The sequence below is a fragment of the Hyperolius riggenbachi genome, chromosome 12, assembly GCF_040937935.1.
Source record: "Hyperolius riggenbachi isolate aHypRig1 chromosome 12, aHypRig1.pri, whole genome shotgun sequence".
Classification (NCBI taxonomy): Eukaryota; Metazoa; Chordata; class Amphibia; order Anura; family Hyperoliidae; genus Hyperolius; species Hyperolius riggenbachi.
Window position 1 is genome coordinate 220,706,559 of NC_090657.1, and position 23,482 is coordinate 220,730,040.

At 48.0% G+C, this 23,482-nt stretch overlaps 1 protein-coding gene across 7 annotated transcripts in view; it reads right to left on the reverse strand.

Moving 5' to 3' along the window:
* Positions 1-641: 641 nt before the first annotated feature.
* HGS (hepatocyte growth factor-regulated tyrosine kinase substrate) overlaps positions 642-23,482 on the reverse strand; it is a 61,812-nt gene continuing 38,971 nt past the window's right edge. For 2 of the 7 annotated variants that reach the window (XM_068263690.1, XM_068263687.1), the window contains 11 exons: positions 18,852-18,920; positions 18,687-18,725; positions 17,564-17,710; positions 13,618-13,831; positions 10,739-10,911; positions 10,518-10,658; positions 9,289-9,466; positions 9,077-9,204; positions 6,403-6,513; positions 3,496-3,591; positions 642-1,738 (listed from right to left, as the gene is read on the reverse strand). In XM_068263690.1, coding sequence (XP_068119791.1) covers positions 1,637-1,738; positions 3,496-3,591; positions 6,403-6,513; positions 9,077-9,204; positions 9,289-9,466; positions 10,518-10,658; positions 10,739-10,911; positions 13,618-13,831; positions 17,564-17,710; positions 18,687-18,725; positions 18,852-18,920 — 1,398 coding nt within the window. In that variant the 3' untranslated portion in view covers positions 642-1,636. Of the gene's footprint in view, positions 1,739-3,495; positions 3,592-6,402; positions 6,514-9,076; positions 9,205-9,288; positions 9,467-10,517; positions 10,659-10,738; positions 10,912-13,617; positions 13,832-17,563; positions 17,711-18,686; positions 18,726-18,827; positions 18,921-23,482 lie in introns of all 7 variants that reach the window. The other 5 variants (XM_068263689.1, XM_068263684.1, XM_068263688.1 and 2 more) reach the window with 4 other exon arrangements.

Consider the following 23,482-nt stretch of genomic DNA (forward strand, 5'->3'; position numbering starts at 1 on the left):
CACAAAGACTTCCTCTGGATCGTGGTCATTATTCATCTGTGGTTTAAGGAGGGATAAGCCACTGAATTCTTGATGCAGGTGGTCTCAGTACAGAGCACCCGAGCTAGGAGCCGCTATTACACTAATGCTATAGTGTGCATACAGTGCAGAAGGGTAATTCAGGGTAACAGCAGTTGCCTGCGCAAGTGGAGCAGACCCAATCAGTCTTGTCTCTTTCCACCGGAGAAAGAAGCAGCGCGGATTGGTAAATACTGCCGCACGCTGAAGCCCCCACTGTGCCTGCAAGCGGATTTTCGGTGGCTGCCAGCCCTGGGTCCCGGGGAAGTCTCATTAGGACCCAGAGGCTTCCCCCTCCCGAGGCAAGTACCCCATAGGGCCACTTTATTTCCCTGCAGGTTTACTTGAAGGGACAGTCTATTCAGCCAATATATATTTCTGTAGCTGTCTGTGGACTGAATTTAAAAATGAAATTTAAAAAAAAAAAAAAAAAAAAAAAACAAAACACCTAGCGCCCTCTTGATTGTCAGTCATACTGATCGGGATATTCTACCCATTCTTCATATAAACATGGGTGGAAGCAGTACTCTATATTCCCACAGCTTGGTTTGCATCGGGCAGAACAAAGCTAGCAGCCGCTGCCATCAGACTGATATACCTTTTATTTTTGGTCAGAGATTGGATGGAAAATCAGGTGGTGCACAGCAGTATCTTGGTAAACCGTTAGCCTTAGCCCAGGTAAACTATCAATATCTAATAATGCATGGTGGTCTTACTCAAGGAACAGAATATCTGCAACTGGATTCCCAAATCAGCTAAGGTGACTCAAGAGGATGTGCATAACCAGCTGGAAGAGAACAACCGGGGGCTGTGAAATGACTGCGCAGAAGCAGGTAGAGGATAACAGCTGAGGTCAGGGATGAGGCTGTGCAGGAGAACCAGCAAGGGGGGGGGGGTAACAGCTGGGATCAGGGGAGAGACTGCGCAGAAGCAGGTAGAGGATAACAGCTGAGGTCAGGGATGAGGCTGTGCAGGAGAAGCAGCTAGAAGAGACCTGCTGGGGTCAAGTAACTGTGCAGATGAAGCAGGTAGAGGAGCTGTGGTCAGGCAAGGGGCTGTGCAGGAAAAGCAGGTAGAGGATAGCAGCTGTGGTCATGCAAGGCGCTATGCGTAAGCAGCTAGAGGATAAAAACTGGGGTCAGGAAAGGGGCTGTGCAGGAGAAGCAGATAGAGGATAACAGCTGGGGTCAGGTAGAGATAATAGCTGGGGTCAGGCAAGGGGCTGTGCAGGAGAAGCAGATAGAGGAAAACAGCTGGAATCAGTGAACAGTTGTGTAGGACAAGTGGCATTAGGACACCAGTTGTGGTCAGCAGGAGGCTGTGTAGGACGAGCTCTGGACACAGCTCAGGTGTGCTACAGACAGATTACAATGTTAGTACAGCATAGTGAGGTATTACCAACACTGGAGATCAGACAGCTAGGCAGACAAGAGAAATGGCAGTTACATAAATGTAGTGTTTACTGCAGCAGCACTGATAAAATGAGCATGCTACACACGTCAGGGAGGGGTGCCAGCGATGGCTGGGGGAGGAGGTTCATTCTGACAAATGTCTAGGAAATGACAGGTGTTTTGGGGTATCAATCAAAACAGATGAGCTGGGCTTCGCTGCCCCCTGGAACTTGCTGGCCGTGTGTTGCTTGTTGTTGTGGAGGCTGTTGTTGTCCAGCTCCTACCGGCATCTAAAACAGAAGACAAAGGTTATCACTCTATAGAATAATGCATGTCTGATATATTCCATGCACACAAAAATCCTACTTCATTCCTCTGAGCAGACAACTAAGCTCCCTCATGCTCTCTCTGGAAGACAACTTGTCTAAAGGCTTGTAGACAAGTAGGAGGCAAGTCGCCTGGCAGAGTCCAGTACCTGCATCTAGATCAGCTTGTGTATAGCCGGCTGCAGCAGCCCTGCCCAGAGTTATCCTCGGAGTCCTAGTATCCGCTGCCTCCCCTAATTAAGACACCTCAGATCAGGGCGATCAGAGAGGCAAAGCAGGGCGCTGACACTTTAATGCGGAAGTGATGTCATTTTTCACTTCCGCATGAGAAGTGTACGGGTCTGGGCAGGTAGGGTGCATCCTGCTCTTCCGCTCGCTGCCTCTCCTGTAGCCCTAATCTGAGGTCTGTGAGTAGCGCAGGCAGTGCCCAGCAGAGGCCCCGCTCCCCCAGCCCAGCAAAGCTCCCAGCACCTAACCCAGAAAAATGGGAAGCAAAGCACCAAGCCCAGCCGTGCAAAGCAAAACTCCCAGCAAAGCCCCCAAGCCTAGCAAAGCTTTTTTTTTTCTTCCCCTTTCTACAGGAGGTGTGTGTGTGTGGTGTGTGTGTGAGATGTGTGGGCGGTGTGAGATGTGTGGGTGGTGTGTGTGTGTGTGTGAGGTGTGTGTGTGAGGTGTGTGTGTGTGTGTGTGTGTGTGTGTGTGTGTGTGTGTGTGTGTGTGTGGTGTGTGTGGTGTGTGTGTGTGTGGTGTGTGTGTGAGTGTTGTGTGTGTGTGAGTGTTGTGTGTGTGTGAGTGTTGTGTGTGTGAGTGTTGTGTGTGTGAGTGTTGTGTGTGGTGTGTGGTGTGTGTGTGTGTGTGTGTGAGGTGTGTGTGTGTGTGTGTGTGTGTATGTGTGCGTGTGCGAGTGAGTGTTGTGTGTGAGGTGTGTGCGTGTGTGGTGTGGTGTATGTGTGTGAGGTGTGTGCGTGTGTGGTGTATGTGTGTGAGGTGTGTGCGTGTGTGGTGTGGTGTATGTGTGTGAGGTGTATGTGCGTGTGTGGTGTGGTGTATGTGTGTGAGGTGTATGTGCGTGTGTGGTGTGGTGTATGTGTGTGAGGTGTATGTGCGTGTGTGGTGTGGTGTATGTGTGTGAGGTGTGTGCGTGTGTGGTGTATGAGGTGTATGTGCGTGTGTGGTGTGGTGTATGTGTGTGAGGTGTGTGCGTGTGTGGTGTATGTGCGTGAGGTGTATGTGCATGTGTGGTGTGGCGTATGTGTGTGAGGTGTGTGGTGTGGTGTATGTGTGTGAGGTGTGTGCGTGTGTGGTGTGGTGTATGTGTGAGGTGTGTGCGTGTGTGGTGTATGTGTGTGAGGTGTGTGCGTGTGGTGTGGTGTGGTGTATGTGTGTGAGGTGTATGTGCGTGTGTGGTGTGGTGTATGTGTGTGAGGTGTATGTGCGTGTGTGGTGTGGTGTATGTGTGTGAGGTGTGTGCGTGTGTGGTGTGGTGTATGTGGGTGAGGTGTATGTGCGTGTGTGGTGTATGTGTGTGAGGTGTGTGCGTGTGTGGTGTGGTGCATGTGTGTGAGGTGTATGTGTGTGAGGTGTGTGTGTGGTGTGAGTGTGTGCGTGTGTATTTGTGTTGTAATTTGCCAGGAGAGCGGTAATAACCTTTGACTATCATATATCATTGTACATATATCACGGCTTACAGCTGCCAGTTATAGGAGGAGGGGATCACATACCGGCTGATACATTGGCTGCTGTCCGGCCAGGTAAGGCTGCTGAGAAGGCATGTTGCTCAAAGCTGGGTCTTGTCCAGGGAGGGCGGAAATTAGGTTCTAAAAGAAAACACCCAAATTTAACAATAATAAACATTAGGGAACACCCATATATTATCAGGAATGGACTTTTCATTGATGTCTTCTTTAAAGGACACCTAAAGTGAGATGGCTGCCAAATGTATCTCCTTTTACACAATACCAGTTGCCTGGCAGTGCTGCTCATCTGCAGTAGTGTCTGAATTGCACACCTGAAACAAGCATGCAGATAATCCAGTCAAACTTCAGTCAGAAACACCTGATCGGCATGTTTGTTCAGGGGCAATGGCTAAATGTATTAGAGGCAGAGAATCAGCAGGACAGCCATGCAATGTGCATTGTTTAAAAGGAAATAAATAGGTCAGCCTCCATATCCCTCTCACTTCAGTTAATAATGCAAGTAAAAAAAAATAAAAAAATTTAGCAGCCACAACAAGACTAACCTTACAAAAGTAAACCACAGAAGAACTTGTGCATCAATGAGCTAATTAAATCAAACATGTGACCAGAGGAAGCAGGGGGTGCGGAGTCGGAGTATTTTGGTACCAAATCAATGAATCAATCAATGATTTTGGGTACCTGGAGTCGAAGGTCTTAAAAACTGTGGCGTCGGGAGTCGGATGATTTTTGTACCACATCCACAGCCCTGGTAAGTATTAGACTAGGGAGTTGGAGTCGAGGAGTCGGAGTCCTTTTGGGTACCTGGAATCGGAGTAGGAGGTTTTCTAAACGGAGGAGTCAGAGTTGGATGATTTTTGTAGCGACTCCACAGCCCTGAGAGGGAGGGCGAGATCTGGATACTTACCAAAGTAGTGGAAGCTTGTGAATGGTTCCAAAGCATCACAGGTCTTCTTGGAGCCCACCATTGCCACCCAGGCCCCTCCTCTTTTCGTGGTTGCATCCCCGCCGTGTACGAGCGCATCCAAACTTGGCATGCATGAGTATGGTCTGAAAATACCCAGCAGAATGAAGCCGCCAGTAAATTGGAAATATCCGTTGTACTGGGCATGTGCGGACCGTACTCACACATGCTCAGTACAGATGTGCTCGTAAACGGGGCCACAAGAAGCATAATCAATGAGCTCTTGTCAAGTAGGTTTAGAGGGACACAGTGCTGGAAAGAAGTGCTGGTAAGAAGATCAGGGAAGCCTCTGGACCAGGCCGGGGAACCACAGGCCACATTCCTAAAATATTTTTCCTTACATGCAGAGTCGATAAGTGTGGGTTACCACTCACCTGATCCCTTCTTCCAGCGTCACATCTCCATGGCAACAAGGAGCCACGTGACATGCCATCAGGACATGGCAGCATATTACACGCTGGCTGCCAGTGTATAATACGATAGCCCGTCCCGGCTCCGTATCACGTGATGCCCTGTTGCCATGGCGATGCAACACTGGAAGCGGCGATTAGGTGAGTGTTAAACGGAACCTCAACTGAGAGGGATATGGATGTTTCCTTTTAATCAATACCAGTTGCCTGGCAGTCCTGCTGATCTCTTTGGCTGCAGTAGTGGCTGAATCACGCACCTGAAACAAGCATGCAGCTAATCCAGTCTGACTTCCGTCAGAGCATCTGATCTGCATGCTTGTTGAGGGGCTGTGGCTGAAAGTATTAGAGACACAGGATCAGCAGGAGAGTCAGGCAACTGGAATTATTTTAAAAGGAAAAATCCATATCCTCAGTTTAGGTTCCCTTTAGCCCACGCTTATCGCCTGCTCACTACGCTGCATGGTGGTGGTGGGTATAGAGGAATCTACAGCGTATGTGGTCAGCAGTTTGCCCAGCACCACTCTGACCTATCCCAAGGCTTCCCACTACTGAAGTAAATATTTAGGACAACTGAAGTGAGAGGTATATGGAGGCTGCCATATTTAGTTCCTTTTAAACAATACCAGTTGCCTGACTGTACTGCTGATCTCTTTGGCTGCAGTAGTGTCTAAATAACACCAGAAACAAGCATGCAGCTAGTCTTGTCAGACTTGACAATATTGTCAGAAACCTCTGATCTGCATGCTTGTTCAGGGTCTATGGCTAAAAGCATTAGAGGCAACAGGATAGCCAGGTAACTGGCATTGCTTAAGGCCTCTTTCATACCAAAAAGTTGCGTTTTAGGGGACGTTAAGGTCGCATAACGTGCCCCTAACGCAACGCCTGGTGGTGTTGGAGGTGGACGCCAGAGTGAGCCGCGTTTTGCGGCTGTTGGTGCGCCTGTTTTGTCTCATACCTTGCGGGGACCACGTGATCGGAACACTCCGCATCACGTGGTCCCGCCAGCCAATCAGCGGCCGCTCCAGGAAGAAAACACAGCAGAAGTGATGGGAAGTCCGGCTCTTTTCAATGAATCGAGCCGAACTTCCCATCACTACAGGGCAGTGCAGTGAATATTAATTAGCCATGTGGCTAACAATACCGGACTCTCCCCTCCTCCTCAAAATAATAAAAAAAAAAAACTCAATACTGAGCATGTGCTAAAGCCACATAAAATGCACAACATGCTGCACTTGTAAATAACGTGTAGCGTTACAATGTAACGCAACGTGGGCACTGTGAACAGCCCATTGATTTTTCATTACTGTGAGTTGGGCTGCGTTTCAGGCTGCTCTAACGTGCGCCTGTAACGTCCCACTGTGAAAGCAGCCTAAAAGGAAATAAATATGGCAGCTTCTACATACCTTTTGCTACAGTTGTCCTTTAAATCAGGGAACCTAGACCTTGTTTCACACATTCACAAGAGGCTGGTCCACCCTTCCTGGGCTTCAGTCTCACTTTCCTTCCTCCCCTTCACGCCTCTCACACACGCTTTGTACACAGAACAGGAGCAGAACTGACCTGCATGTTATACGGCTGGTAGCCCATGGAGACAGGCTGAGCGCCCATGTACGTCATCCCACTGGCAGGAGGATTCTGGGAGATGGAGGGAAGGCTCTGGGAGGCCACATTCTTTATTAATACAAAACATAACTGTAAGCTTTACCAAGTATCAAAAGTTGCATTTACAATTAACGGCCGAATTAAAGTAGTAGCTTGGGATGGTTAAGGAGATGCAAATGATTATGAGTGGATGCAGCATTATGCAAATTCTTTATGCAAATTGATGCAGCTTGAAAAGAAACCAATACAATCTTGCTGAGGTAAAATGTGATTGGTCCATTTTCAAGCTACATAAAATTTGCATAATCCTGCTTTAACTTGAAATTATTTGCCTCTCATTGACCATCCCTAGTAGTAGCAGTAGAGTACAGACAGGTCCCTACTTACGAACGACTCTAGGTACAACGTTGTCTTCATGTGCAAAATATGCAGGTTTTTTATTACATGTTTTTGCTGTTACATGTTACAGTACTGCATACACTGTTACAAGGAGTTTGAAACACTTTAAAAACACACTGAAAACATAGAAAAAAACATACAAGGACAGTTTATACTATGGCCTCAATTCATAAAAGGCTTTGCGGTAAAAAAAAACAAAAAAAAAACCTGATCAGGAAAATACCGCATTTTGTATTTTAGACCTCTGTGTGCTAATTCATAAACATTTTCACAGCTGGGATAGAAATGCTGGGATTTTCTGAACTAAAGTGTCAGTAACATGAGAAGAGTAGCTGGCTGAGCAGAGACAGCATAACAATAAAAGAGGCATCCCCAACTTCAGTTTAGATGTGCATGTTTAGTTATACTGCCTCTCCTTGCCCTGAATCTGCCTTGCTAAACAATCTAATTGCCGCCACTTAGAAGAACTTCAAGAAACTTGACATATGCCAGGCTTGATGTTCACCTCCAGCAAATATACATCTAAAAACAGGTGCCCAAGAGGTTTAAGAACAAGTGACACCCATGCTAGCCTAGAAATAAAAAACACATATATAAGTAGATAAATACATAACAGATGTATTGTGCTATCTACGTAATGATTCCTGTGCATTTTATAAAGGAAAAGCAGAAAATCCTATTCTAGGCAGTTTCCATCTTGCCAAGCTAATGCTGACATCATATCCTCCCTGACTCTTGTTTCCCCCCCTCCCTTCTCTTGCTCATTGTGTATTCATTAGCTGCCCTCCTCCCAGAGTCTTCAGACACTCCCACTGAGGTGTATACTAGGAAATACACTGTCTTATCCTCCAATCGCTGAGTCACCTCAGCCTTGCTTGTGAACACAAGTGAGCAGAGGTGTTTCAGATAAGAAAGCTAGGCAAGGAAATGAATGGAAGAGGAGGAATATATTATAGATAAAAAGAACTCCCAGCATTCAACTCTTTGGCACTGTTTGGCACTAGGGCCAATGCTCCTAAAGTATGTGATAACTACAAACCACAACAGCATAAAAAGTTTTGCAAGTTTTGAATGCAGGATTAGCATCTTTATCACTTAATACACTCAGATCAGTTGCTGCTGAAATTTGATTTTTATGGTGACAATACCGCTTTAAAAAACACAGCCTAGGGTATTCAGAGGAAGCCTTGTTTGCTCAAATTGCTCTGCTGCTGCCTGTGTCTCACTGCTTCTGCGGAGTCTCCATTCATCCCTGCACTTATCGCTGTGGCCCAGTGCGATCCGCAAACCGCTTTCCCCTGTGAAAACGCTTTGCTAATGTATTTCAATGAGATGGTGCACACGAGCGGTTTGAGGTTTTTAGCAAACCACAAACGTGCCTCTAGCAGCCCTCCTACCCTCCCTGTACAATTCCCTGGTGTCTAGTGGTTCTCCCTCCCCTATAGAGTTCCCTTGGGTCTAGGTCTCCCCTACCATATATATTTCCCTTGTATCTGGTGAAGTCCTCCTGCCTCCCCCATAGGACTTCCCTGGTGATCTAGGGCTTCACCTCCAATATAGCTTCCCTGCTTGTCTAGAGTGGGCCAAGCATAATGCAAAGGGGGTGGGGGGGGAACCACTTTGATGCTCCTGTGCGCCAGATTTTGCCCACAAGCCAAAGTTTGACACGTATGCAGTAAAGCGTCATTTATTCGTTCTAGGCGGGATTGCCTGGTGCTGGATAGGTGTCCTTGACAGTTGCTTGAGATGTCAAGCAACCGGCGTTAAAATTCACAATACCCTCCCAAAGCCACCCCGCCCTCCCCAACTGTAGATGAAAGGCATAGGGGCATGCAGCAGAAAATACTTCCAAATCCTCCAGGCACCGGTCTTCTCTCCCGCAACTCCCAGCTGCTTTGCCGTGTCCTCTGGGCGTGGCTCCAATGTGTCACATGACATCGGGGAGCCATACGAGGACACAGCAAAGCAACTGGGAACTGCAGGAGAGAAGAAGAGTGCCCCCCGGAGGATTCAGAAGCTCCTTCTGCTGCACACCCCTCTGCAAAATGTGATAGGAACGTTTCCATTCTCCCCCGCCAGGCTTGCCAGTTAGGTGAGACTTCTGGATGACTGAGTTCTGGTTGACTGAGACTTTATTGTAGTTATCAATCAGTAAAAGCAGCAACGGTTGATTGAAAAGCAATTATACACAATGACCGAGCTCTCGTATGAAGCGACGTGTAATAAAGCTTACCTGGTAGGGCTGTGTGGGGGTGGGTTGGTAAGAGGTATACACAGGGTTGGCGTTTGGCACTGGTTGCCCTTGCTGTGCGGCAGGGGCTGATCCTGGCGGGTACATGTAAGCATTCACCATGGCGGGATCTGCAGCAATACAGGATTGAGAAGGATTACACAATCTGCCAGCTTTATTAACACCACACGCACAGCCGGCTGAACACTACTGACCTTGTCCAGGTACAGGCATGGAGGGGTAAGGTGCAGAGGTGGGCTGCCCTTGTTGATTCATGTAGACCCCATGCATGGGAGAGCCCTCCACTGACCCAGAAGGACTGAAGGTGGCAGAGTAAGCATTGGGGCCGGAGGGTGGGTACATGACGCCTCCTGAGGATGGCAGAGATTGAAGCTGGAGGGAAACAGGAAGACAATGTGAACACAAAAAAGTTAGACGGGGATCTACTGCACTCTCCAAAATTGTGAGTGTGCTATGGAGAATTAGATAACTGTAGCACAAAAGGCTCAGGACAGATGCCCATTAAATCAAACATTCATTAAAGGGAATCAGAGACGAAGCACCCTCATGTATTTTACCATATATATCAGTGGGAACATTAGAGAAAACACCTACCCTGCTCTGTTTCATTCTTCACTGCTCAGCCTGCTTGTTATCAGCCCTGATAAAATCCCAACTGAGCATTCAGTCTGGCTTTGCTCAGGAATCATTATAGCCGAGTGTCTTCTGTGATGTCTTTTCAAGTCCAAGCCTGCCCCCTTCTGGCTCTGCTCAGGAACCATTATAGCAAAGCCAGACTGAATGCTCAGCCGGGGATTTTATCAGGTCTGATTAGAAGCAATCTGTGCAGTGCAGAATGAAACAGAAAGCATGGTAGGTGTTTTCTCTAACCTTCCCACTGATATATATGGTAAAATACATGACGGTGCTTTGTCTCTGGTTCCCGTTAACCCATATAACAGTGCAATGAGCACATTAAAATATTGGAATAGGTGCAGCAGTGCACAATAAGAGTTTACCCATCACCCAGTAATAGAGCGTGCAGGCAAGGGGCGGACCATGGAGAGGGAGACAGGTGGCGACAGGCAGACAGGTCCACCGGTTCCCCGGACATTTACAAGGTGGGAATCCCCTGGCTGGGTATTGCTGCTGCTCTGTTTAGTGCTGGGGGTCAGGTGAGTCTGCGCTTGGGATGCCTGGAAATGCTGCAAATACTTCTTGGGGCGCAGGTGGAACACAACCAGGAAGTAGGGAGGTAACAGTGCCGGAATGCAATGAGTTCCTGTGTATGTCAGGCACTCAATGCAATAAGAAAAGCACTTATTCCATGGCACAGCCATACAAAAGCATACATGTTGGAGCTGACAATTAGAGAACATATGTCATTCAATCATATCTACCATAGAAACCTGACAATCAGATCTCTGATGATCCCAGAACACACCTGTGCATAGGGCAGGGAGAAGGCTGGCATCTGTGCCCGCATCTGTATGGTCTGCTTCTGCTGCTCCAGCCGCATCTGCCGCTCCTTCTCCTGTTCCTGCAGGCGCTGGATGGCCAGCTGTCGCTGCATCTCCAGATATTCCTGAAATCACAGGCAGGGAGTATGAGCCAAGCAGGGCACAAGCTCTACCGCTGTACACTCCGCCCATGCTGACCTCTTACCTGCTTCTTCTGTCTCATGATCTCCAGCTTCTGGGCCAGCTGAATCTGCCTCTGTCTCTCCGCCTCCTCTGCAGCCCGCCGCAGCTTCTCTCTGTGCTCCTCCCTCAGTGCGTTCAGCGCCCCCCGGGCATCCCTGATCTGCGCCAGCTTGTCCTGCAGACCCTCATAGTACACTGCAGAGGGGAAGGGGGGCATGTAGTAATGAATGTATGTACTATTATACATGCTGACAGTATAACGGCAATACTTGGAGGCACTCTACCTAATAAAAGCATGCAGAAAACTCACAAAACAAGGATTTTTTTCTCTTGTACTACCACTATGTGTCATTAGTAAGTCCATTCCGTTTATTAAAGTGTAACGGTCAGGCATAAAATCAATTCTTTACTTTTATCTGGTAAACAAGTAATAAGGATGCTAACCAGGCAATCCAAAAGTTAAAATCACTTACTTTTCTTGTTGATAAATGATCATTCCCCAGTTTACCTGACCCTTATTTGGTACACACAAAGGAAGTTGCAGGGCATGCTGGGTTGTCCTCTTTTGCTTCTCTACTTTCCCCTCAGACTTAACTAATGCAGCCTGATTGGCTGAAGCCTCTTTCCTCCTGTTTTCCCCTCCCACACCTCTGTTCCCCTCTGATTGGCCAGTATTTCTCATGCGGAGACAATGTACTTTCTATAGTGAAGAACGGACAATGCACACACAATCAGGCAGAGTAGAGTAAGGGAGGAAATGATATCAGGATTGGCTTCAAAATAGCCACAGTTAAAATGGGAAATGCTAAGAAGGATTTTCTCTTTTTACTGTAGAAAAATCACTGAAATCAAAGACGTGGACAGTACTATACATATGTTATGTAAGTAGAGCAAGTATTTATCTACTTATATATATGTGTTTTTTTCTGAGATAGTATGGCTGACAGCTCCTCTTTAAAGGGAAGGTTCAGGGACGCTTTGAAAAAAATAAAAATCCAAATCCACTTACCTGGGGCTTCCTCCAGCCCGTGGCAGGCAGGAGGTGCCCTCGCCGCTGCTCTGCAGGCTCCCAGTCTCCTCCGGTGGCGCACCCGACCTGGCCAGGCCGGCTGCCAGTTCGGGCTCTTCTGCGCTCCAATGTGCGTCTCACTGGTGCGCGCTGACGTCATCGGACGTCCTCCGGGTTGTACTGCGCAGGCTCAGTAGTTCTGCGCCTGCGCAGTACAGCCCAGAAGACGTCCAATGATGTCAACGCGCCCACGTGAGGCGCATTTTGGAGCGCAGAAGAGCCCGACCTGGCAGCCGGCCCGCCAGGTCGGGTGCGCCACCAGAGGAGACCGGGAGCCTGCGGAGCCGCGGCGAGGGCACCTCCTGCCTGCCACGGGCTGGAGGAAGGCCCAGGTAAGTGGATTTGGATTTTTATTTTTTTCAAAGCGTCCCTGAACCTTCCCTTTAAAGGTGTTCAGAAAAAAAGTACAACTTTGATAGTGTTCAATTAAAGTAAGTCTGGGATCCAGCGCTGTCAGCTGCGGAAGATCGGACATGTAAATAGTTACCTTTAGTGTTTCAGCATAGGCCCAGCAGTAGCTTTCCGATGGGCTCTGGCAGAAATAGCCGAGCTTGATCGGGCCTGCTCTTCTGCACAAGTGACTCGATAATTCCGCCTGCGCCCGATCGAAAAGCCACTGCTGCATCTGTGCTGGAGCTGGGAAGGCAAGTACTGCAGGTGCCACGGCTGTATTTCGGGGGCTGCCAGTGCTGGATCCCTGAGGCTTAGGAGGATGGGGGAAGCCTCATTAGGATTTCTTTTTGTTACAGTATTCCTTCAAGAACACATCCCCCAACCCCTTCCTGGAAAAATGATCACACTGGAAAACATTACTCCAGATGAAAAAGGATGCCACTGTTTAACCGCTTCCGGGCTGCATTGGTAGAAATCTATGTCCTGCAGGTAGCTGCGCAGCTCTGACAGGAAGTAGATCTTTCCTTACTCGCGTGTGCTCCCGCTGTTCCCTTCAATCTTGCCACTCTGCACCTGCTGCAATTCACTCGCTCTGCCGTCTATAAGATGGTAGAGCTCTGTGAGCAGGTCAGGAGCCGCTTTTATTGGCTCGTGACCGCGTTATCACTGTGAGCCAATCACATTGGCTTACATCGACAGACCGCGTCAGGAGCCATTGAAAGCGGCTCCTGACTGGCTGACAGCGCTCTGCCGTCAGAGACGGTCCTGCGGCAATGGAAGAGCGTCGTGTCCATCAGGTATGTGCGACGATTTGTCGGGAGGCGCCGGTTTCTGGTACCAGCGGTCTCTGGTCCTTAAAGGGAACCAGAGATGAAGCACCCTCATGTATTTTACCATATATATCAGTGGGAACATTAGAGAAAACACCTACTTTGCTTTCTGTTTCATTCTGCACCGCACAGCTTGTTTCTTATCAGAGCTGATAAAATCCCAGACTGAGCATTCAGTCTGGCTTTGTTCAGGAATATTTATAGCTCAGTCTGTGTTCTCTCATGTCTTTTCAAGTCCAAGCCTGCCCCCTGCTGGCTCTGCTCAGGTATCATTATAGCTGAGTCATTATAGCAAAGCCAGACTGAATGCTCAGTCAGGGATTTTATCAGGGCTGATAAGAAGCAGGCTGAGCAGTGCAGAATGAAACAGAAAGCAGGGTAGGTGTTTTCTCTAATGTTCCCACTGATCTATATGGTAAAATACATGAGGGTGCTTCGTCTCTGGTTCACTTTAAGGGGGCAGGGACTGCTGGCAGACAAAGGGTTGTGCTAGTACACAAAGAAAAGGTTGTTTTGAACATATAGTAGACAGAGGTTTGTCAGAAGGTCTCGCAGCGCCTCCTGTAAGCCTCCGAGCCACAAGCCTGCAGAGATCTCTGGGTAACTTACGCCTTCTCTCATCCAGCTGGTTGAGCAGCTCCAGAAGCTGGGGGTGCATGTTGTTAATAGACTGGAACAGGGACAGCACAGCCGAGTCGTTGGTGATGCTGCGGCCCCGCATGTGGTTACTCTTCATGCGGTTCACGAAGGTGGTGACGGCGTTCTGCAGAGCCTTTAGGAACTGCTCGTGATTCTCCTCCGACTCACCGTTCTGGTACTGCTGCTGAAAGAATGGGGACAATTCAGACCAGAACCAACACCCCAGCTACAGAACCGCTCACATCCTAAAGAGGAACTCTACTGAAAATAGTCATTAACCACTTAATGACAAGCTGACTTATAAAAACGTCCTGCTACAGCCTCTTAACGGCTCCAGGACGTTTTTATAAGTCAGACAGTGCTGCTGCCGCTGTGCGCGTGAATGTGCGCGCTCCCGCACATGTGCACTTGCATTCCTGTGCACGTGAAAATTGTAAAAAAAAAAAATACACCTTTATTTCCAAATACTATATTGTCACCATTCTTTGTACTCGGGACATCATTAAAATGTTGTGATAACCAGAACAAATAGGCAGATAAAATGTGTGGGTTTTATGTACAGGAGCAGTAATTATATTTAAACTATAGGGGATGAAATTGGAGAAATAGTGTAATTTTTCATTTTTTCCTTGTATTTCCCTTTAAAATGCATAGAAAAAGTAATTACTGGAAACAAATATCAACCCCAAAAAGCCTAATTGGTGGTGAAAAAAACAAGATATAGATGATTTCATTGTGATTAAGCTATTGGCAAATGAAAGGGATGAGCACTGAAAGGTGAAAATCGCTCTTGTCCGTTAGGGTAAAAAATGCTTTGGGGTGAATTGGTTAAAGGATCCCTATTGCGAAAAATTGTAAAATTGAAAACACATGTTAACAGACAAATAAGAAGTACAATTCTTCCAGAGTAAAATGGGCCATAAATGACTTTTCTCCTGTGTTGCTGTCACTTACAGTAGGTAGTAGAAATCTGACTAAGGCCTCGTTCACACTGTATGCGCTGCCGTGGGCACACAAGCACGTATGGGATGCGATCAGCAAGAACATCGGAGTGCATAGAGAGCACTTCTGACGTTGCGCGCTGTGAACAGTGACAATTTTTCGCAAAGCGGATCGCCGATCCCATTCACTGTAATGAATGGGATCAGCAGTGGAACGCACAGCAATGCAGATGGCGTGTCATCGGTGTGCTTGCGTCCCGAAAATACGACCATACGCATTGCCTAATTGAACGAGGCCTTACTGGCAGGTTTTTGATTAGTCCCTCTCTCTGTATGGGAGGATTGTCAGTACTCCATTTACAACACACACACACAGACAGACAGACAGACAGACAGACAGACAGACAGACAGACACACGTTTACATGTATTTTATATTTTACAATTTTTCACGGTAGTGGTCCTTTAACATTTTACAATAATCACAAATTATTTATCCAAGGTTTGCCAAAATGTATCACAGGTGGTGACATTTTTAGTCCTGTCAGATGCAGCTCTGTGGAATGTTCGTTTACTAAAGGTGGCCATAGACTGGCCCGATTCGCCGCCGTTTCGACAGCAGATTCGATCACTGGGATCGAATCTGCTGCCAATCGTTCGCACTACACGCCGAATTTCGATCCTTTTCGTCCGATCCCGTCGATCGCTCCGTGCGGAAAATTAGCGTCGATCGCCCGCGGGTAGGGAGCGCGTCGCTAGCGGCGTTCGAGTACCCGACGACCGACGCAATAGAGCCGCATACATTACCTGCTCCGCCCGCACGTCTACGCCCGGTCACCGCTGCTCCGTGTCCGCGCTGGTCTCCGGCATGCTTCAGTTCCTCCTGCCCGGCAGGAAGTTTAAACAGTAGAGGGCGCTCTACTGTTTAAACTTCCTGCCGGGCAGGAAGAAGTAAAGCATGCCGGGGCCGGAGACCAGAGCGGAGACGGAGCAGCGGTGACCTGGGGACTGGAGTCGCGCCGGCGGAGCAGGTAATGTATGAGGGCGGGGGGAGCGGCGGCAGCACCACCACCACCACAACAGATTGTGATCGGTTTCAGGCTGAAATCGGTTCACAATCTGTTTGCAGTAAAGGCAGCCATACGATCCCTCTCTGATCAGATTCGATCAGATAGGGATCTGTCAGTTGGTCGAATCTGATGGCAAATCGACCAGTGTATGGCTACCTTAAGAAGTCTATGCACAGAGAGAGAGATAATGGTTGGCAGTTGGAAACAGCCGTTATTTCCCACAATGGGACGAGGTTCACAAACATGGCATTGACATCACACTGTGGGAGGGGTTTCACCACAATATCAGTGATACAGGTGTCTGTGGTGATCTAAAGGTAAAGATTTAAATGGCGGTGGTGGTGGGAGGGCAGGGGGTATGGGCTACTGATTGGGATGAAGTTCAATCCTTGGTTACAGTTCCTCTTTAAGTTTCAGTTGAGTTGGCTATTGTATAAAAAGAAGGAATAGGTCTGCTTTTTCAATGGCAAGAAAGTCACATTATTTTATTCATATTACAGGTTCACAAGAAAAGCCTTGCATGCTCGATTGATCTTGGGGGGAGGGGGTTAGTTCATGTACAATATTGTTACTGATAAATCCTCATTAATTGCTTACTTATTAACAGGGCTTTCAAACCAGAAAAACAAAAAATAGTAGAGGGCGCTCTACTGTTTAAACTTCCTGCCGGGACAGGAAGTTCAGTGAAGCCAAGCCAGCCGGACCCGGAGCCCAGCGCGGAGAAGAAGACAGCGGAGACCAGACCAAGTAATGTATTGCCGCTAGTGGTTGTCGGGCATTCGCACCCCGCTATCGACGCACTCCCGCCCCGCTGGCGATCAAGCAAAATCTTCTGCACGGACGGATTGACGGAATGATTGATTTCGGACGGAAATCGATCGTTCTGTCAGTGTTTGCGCAACGATTTCACAGCAGATTCTATCACAGTGATTGAATCTGCTGTATATCGGCGGGAAAATAGTTAGGTGTATGGGCCCCTTAAGGAATCGGAGCAATTTTGGGTTCCTGGAGTCGGGGGTTTCATAAACTGAGGAGTCGGATGATTTTTCTACCGACTCCACAGCTCTGCGGGTAAGTGCATGATAAACTACAGGTAATGCAAATTAATGATCTTTTTACTAGCGGCACCTAACTCATGAGTGTCACCACAATGCGTTCACTAGCTAATACACATCTCAGGCGACGTTACCAACAATTTGGTTTACTTGACTAAATGTCATGATTAATAAAGGGCTACACGCTATCATAGTGTTGAGAAACATGACAAAGTTGAAGATGCACAGGAACTGTAAGGCTACTTACACACTAAGACGTTGCGTTAGGTGCTACGTTAAGGTCGCATAATGTGCACCTAACGCAACGCATAGTGTTGTTGTAACTGGACGTTACATTGAGCCGCGTTGAGCGGCTCTTCACACGTCCTGTGATGCGTACTTTTGGACGCATGCGGCATCACGTGGTCCCGCTGGCCAATCGCCGCACAGAGCGGCGCTCCAGGAAGTAAACACTGCACGTCACACCATGCAGTGAATATTAATTAGCCATGTGCCTGGCCGAGGAGGAGGAGGGGGAGTCCTCCTCCTCCAATACTACTGAGGATGTGCAAATAGTCTAACGCGGCTTAGCCACGTAGAACGCACAGCATGCAGCACTTTAAAATAACGTGAAGCGTTACAATGTAACGCAACGTGGGCACTGTGAACAGCCCATTGATTTTTCATTGCTGTGAGTTTGGCTGCGTTACAGGCTGCTCTAACCTGTGCCTGTAACGTCCCACTGTGAAACCAGCCTAAGACCAGTAGCCCCCTGGGATGGTTGCACAGTTGCAAGCAAACACAGCTGCGCATTCAATATTTTAAATTGTGAATGAAGCCTCCCACATTGGATAATAAAAGCGGGTTCTTACCTCCATCACGCTCACCATGCTCACCGGGGGCACCTCGGCCACCTGTACTACGGGGTCACTGGTGGGGACTGGAGCAGAGGGGGTGGGGCTCTTCCGCACCTCCTCCTGCTTCTTCTCCCAGTAATTACGGTTCAGGTAGCGGGCGAGCTGAAGAGACACAAGAGCGAGCACAATGAACTCACAAAAATCACTCAATGGATTAAAGGGAACCTGAAGTGAGCGGGACATGGAGGTAGCCATATTTATTTAATTTTAATCACTTAATGACCACAAGCTTTACCCCCCCGGCTATTTTTTTTTTTTTTTACAAATTACCCCACTGCAGCTTTAAAGGCTCGCTGCAGGGCCATACAACTCAGCACACAAGTGATTCCCACCCCTTTTCTGCCCACCAACCGAGCTTTCTGTTGGTGGGCTCTGACCGCTGCTGCCCTGTATATATATATATATATATATATATATATATATATATATATATATATATATATATATATATATATATTTTTTTTTTTTTTAATCACTAGCCCCCCCCCCCCCCCCCGCCAGCCAAACACCGCAATCGGATGTCATAGGCATCAGCCTTTGACAGCTGATCGCTCCTGGGCCTCCCAGGGGGGCAGCCGTGTCACACAGCTGTCCCCAGTACAGCGCTGCTGTACATCGCAGCCCTGTACCATGTAAATATACATCGGTTTCGCCATCTAGCGCCGATCACCACTGCTAGACTGATAACAGAGCGGACCTCGGTCATTCAAGTGAAGCTGCGCACGCAATCCCCTGCAATCTCCACCCCCACGCCAATTGCCGTTGAGAGGCCTGGGACTGCCACCGCATTCATGCCAATTGGCGTAGAGCGGTCGGCAACAAGCCAGACTCCCTGCTGATCCTCTGCCTCTAATACTTTTAGCCATAGCCCCTGAACAAGCATGCAGATCGGATGCTTCTGGCTGAAGTGTGACTGGATTAGCCACATGCTTGTTTCAGGTGTGGGATTCGGACACTACTGATGCCAGAATGATCAACAGGACTGCCAGGCAACGGATATTGTTTAAAAGCAAATAAAAATGGCAGCCACCATATCCCTCTCAACTTCAGGTGTCCTTTAACACTAAACCGCACTTACCTCAGGGTCAATGTCTTCAGCGAGGGGAGCGGAGGAGTTCTAGAGGTGGATGGAGAAGACGTGTGAGATACTATACACTAGTGAGACCCCACCCAATACTGAATACAACAATCCAGCTGTGCCGGCCATGCAGCTACTCACCACAGAGGCGTACAGAGTACTGACCGGAGGGGCGGAGGAGGTGACCGGGGTGGGCTCGGCTTTTGGATAAATGCCATATGTGGTCTTCTGTTTCTGCAAAAAAAGAATAACTGAATCTTCTTGACATCACCATGACACCGGCAATGCTACACGAGTCCTGCTACAGGAAGCACAGTGTGTTCATTTACAACCAAATAGATTGGGTGACTGTACTTTTCCTCTCTTAAAGAGGAACTCCAGGGAAAATAATGTAATAAAAAAAAAGTGCTTACTTTTTACAATAATTATGTATAAAGGATTATAGTCAGTGTTTGCCCATTGTAAAATCTTTCCTCTCCGATTTACATTCTGACATTTACCACGTGGTGACATTTTTTACTGCTGGCAGGTGACGTCACTGGAAGGAGATGCTGCTTGCTTTTTTGGCAGTTGGACCCAGCTGTAAACAGCTGTTATTTCCCACAATGCAATGAGGTTCAGACAGGCACTGTGGGGGGTTCACCACAATATCAGCCATACAGAGCCCCCTGATGATCCGTTTGTGAAAAGGAATAGATTTCTCATGTAAAAGGGAGTATCAGCTACTGATTGGGATGAAGTTCAATTCTTGGTCACCATTTCTCTTTAAGGTCCTATTTACAGTTTAATGCATTGCATCTCCTTGCGTCCCACAACTCATTGTGATGCAGCTCAACCCAATAAGTAGGGCCTAAGGGAAACCGAAAATGAAACTAATCACGCCAGTTTAACTTACTTAGAGCTCCTTTCAGCCCCCCTGTAGCCCTTCTGGTCCTACACGGTCGTTCTGTGCCAATCCACTCAGCAGCTGTTCCCTCCAAAAGCTGCATGCGCGGCCCCGGGCTGTACGGCTCCTCAATCCCGCGTTTTGCGTTTGCACAGTTTGTAAAAATTGCAACTGCACCATGGGTGTGCGTCAAAGAGGCGCGTTGGCGGTGCCATGCATGCACAGGGGCCCATGACTGGCTCCGTCCACCAGCTTTCAGAGGGGCACAGCTACTGAATGGAGCAGAGTGGAACGACAGCGAGGGAAAAGGATTACAGGGTGCTGGAAGAAGCCCCAGGCAAGTTTAACTAGACACCTTTGTTACAATTTAGGTTCCCTTTAAAAGAAAACCTGTAACTCAAAAAAGTCAGATACTTACCCAAGTACAGGGAAGCCTCTGGATAGACCACAGTGCGAGTGCAATAGTTATTCCCACACTTGAGTACAGCCACGCTCAAACATGGAGAAAACAGGGGGCGCAAACAAGAGGAGGGTCCCAGCCAATGTGGGTGGGGTCAAGGAGGACATGGGAAGCCTCTGGATAGACCACAGTAAGAGTGGAATAGTAATTCCCACACTCGAGTACAGCCACGCTCAAACATGGAGAAAACAGGGGGAGCAAACAAGAAGAGGGTCCCAGCCAGTAGGGCATAGGAAGCCTCTAGACCACCCAAAGGCAGCAGCTTAGTGAAGCAGGAAAGGGCAGGCACAATTCATGAAGCAGTAAGGGGCGGGCACAATTTATGAAGCAGTAAGGGGTGGGCACAATTTATGAAGCAGTAAGGGGTGGGCACAATTTATGAAGCAGTAAGGGGTGGGCACAATTTATGAAGCAGTAAGGGGTGGGCACAATTTATGAAGCAGAAAGGGGTGGGCACAATTTATGAAGCAGAAAGGGGTGGACACAATTTATGAAGCAGAAAGGGGTGGGCACAATTTATGAAGCAGAAAGGGGTGGGCCAAATTTATGAAGCAGAAAGGGGTGGGCCAAATTTATGAAGCAGAAAGGGGTGGGCACAATTTATGAAGCAGGAAGGGGTGGGCACAATTTATGAAGCAGGAAGGGGTGGGCACAATTTATGAAGCAGGAAGGGTCGGGTACAATTTATGAAGTGGGAAGGGTTGGGTACAATTTATGAAGCAGGAAGGGGTGGGCACAATTTATGAAGTGGGAAGGGTTGGGTACAATTTATGAAGCAGGAAGGGGTGGGCACAATTTATGAAGTGGGAAGGGTCGGGTACAATTTATGAATCAGGCCGCAGTCTCTCTCTCCACAAAGGGAACGTACGCTACCTAATATACATTTCAGGTGATGTTAACAATTGGGTTTACTTGACTAAACACTGATTAATAAAAGGCTTACATGTTATGATAGTGTGGAGTAATGCTACAGTACATGACAGCCTATAATCCTTTTAGTGGTAATTTATTACAGGAAATACGTAGCAAGGAGGAATGGGTTTATGTCAAGCACGCTTTACAAGAGAATTTATACAAAACTTGAACCTCTAAGCATATTATGGCATGCTCCCTGTCTATACTCAAATATAAACCAACATTTCCATGGCCCCTAAGAAAATATAAATTAAAAGAAATTACACATCCCACGAAAATGGGGACCTCAGCTAATATTGGATTAAGATTGTTAGTGAATGAAAATACAGCTTCACATTACTGTGAGTCTCCCATAGTATTAGTAATCACCAGTCTTTTACCTCACTGAAACTCAACTCTGCAAAACCACAACCTCAACTTGTAGTACGTCTCAAACATTCTAAGAGATGGAGGTGTAACTAAATGTGTTCTAGACAATGCCCACGGCCTCCTCGCTCCATGTAAACCATGAGAGGAGGGGCTTGTGCATTGCAGGTGTGGAATGTGGGAAATGTTTGCACAACTTTATGAAGAGTCTTTCTGCATAACTAACAACATTTCCATTATTACACATGAAATAAGGACGATAACTATCAATGGGAAGCCTGTGATGCCTACATTGTGGCACAACTTATAAGTGAATAGGGATGGGCAATGAGACGCAAACCATTTTAGGTTTATGCAGGATTATAAAATGTTTTAATGCAAATATATGCAGCTTAAAAGAAACGAACCAATCAACATCCACCTTGGCTGGAGTTGATTGGTGCATTTTTCAAGCTGCATTCATAACCCTCCCATTTCCTCCTCTTGAAGGAGTTGTCAGGCAATTTTGAATAAAATAAACGCTACTTACCGGGGGCTTCCTCCAGCCCCAAGCTCCCAGGACCTCCCTCGCCGCAGCTCTGCCCGCAGCCGTTCGCCACAGCTCCGTCCCGTCCCAGTAGTTCTGCGCCTGTGCAGTCCGCTCCGGCCCACGTGGCGGTGATTGACAGCGCCAATTGTGCAAGCGCAGTACGTCATCACCGGGGACGGAGCGCCGGCAAACTGCTGCTTGCAGAGATGCGGCGAGGGAGGTCCTGGGAGCTTGGGGCTGGAGGAAGCCCCCGGTAAGTAGCGTTTATTTTATTTAAAATTGCCTGACAACTCCTTGAGGCTGGTTTCACAGTGGGACGTTGCGTTTTAGGGGACGTTATGGTCGCATAACGTGCACCTAACCCAACGCCTGGTGGTGTTGGAGCAGGACGCTACCAAGAGCTGCGTTACAAGCAGCTCTTAGTGCGCCTGCTCTGTCGGAGGCACTGCGGAGACCACATGAGCAGAGCTCTCCGCATCACGTGGTCCCGCCAGCCAATCTGCAGCCGCTCCAGGATGTAAACACTGCAAGTGCAGTGAATAATAAGTAGCCATGTGCCTGGCTACGTAGCGGCCTCTCCCCGCCTCCTCTCCGCCCATAAATTGGAAAAAAAACACCTACTGAGCATGTGCAAACCGTCTAACGCGGCTTAGCCGCGTGTAAAGTACTGCATGCAGTACGTTATATAGACGTGCTGCGTTATAATGTAACGCAACGTGGGCACTGTGAACAGCCTATTGATTTTTCATTGCTGTGCGTTGGGGTGCGTTACAGGCTGCTCTAACGTGCGCCTGTAACGTCTCACTGTGAAAGCAGCCTCAAAGAACATCTGTAAAAAACAAACAGAAAAAGAAGAGCCCCGGGTTGTACTTACATGGGGGGTGGGGGGAAGCCTCTGGACCCTAATGAGGCTTCCCCCATCCTCTTTACCCCCAGGATACAGCGCTGGCAGACCCCGAAAACCAGTGAGGTGAATATTTACTTACTGCGATGCTGCCCAGGCGCAGTATCGGCTTACTGATCAGGCTCAGGAGGAAATAGCCGATGCCGATCGGGGGGCTGCTCTACTGTGCAGGGAACTCACGCCTGCGCAGCAGGTAGATAACGCAGGTGCTGCTCCACAGCCGACATCCTTGTTTGATGTATTTTTTGGGGGAGACAGCAGTGGATCCCTGAGGCTTAGGAGAACAGAGGAAGCCTCATTAGGATCCAGAGGCTTCCCCCTCCCGAGGTGAGTATCCCCCCCAGGGGGTGTATTTTGTTTTGGTTACAGAGTCTCTTTAAGAGGATAGAATGGGGTGGGGAAAATAAGGAAATGGGAGGATGATAGGAGGGAACATTGCAGCAAGCCCGCCTCTTCCTGTTTAAAAAGCTGACCTTAGCTAAAAGTCAAATTTTTCAAGTAATACTGGCGAGGATCAGACAATGCACAGAGGTATTAGGAACCAGTAAAAGCAGACATGTGCTTACCTTAGGGCCATTTCACAACACAAATCACGATTGGCAGTGCAAACGTGCTGCAATGTCAATCGCGATCTTCAATTTGTGTCTTTTTGCCGGTGATTCGCAGCGGCTATTTTAAAACCGAATCTGCCCCTGTTAACCGCAGTTCCCTTGCGATCGGCGAATTGTGGCGATCC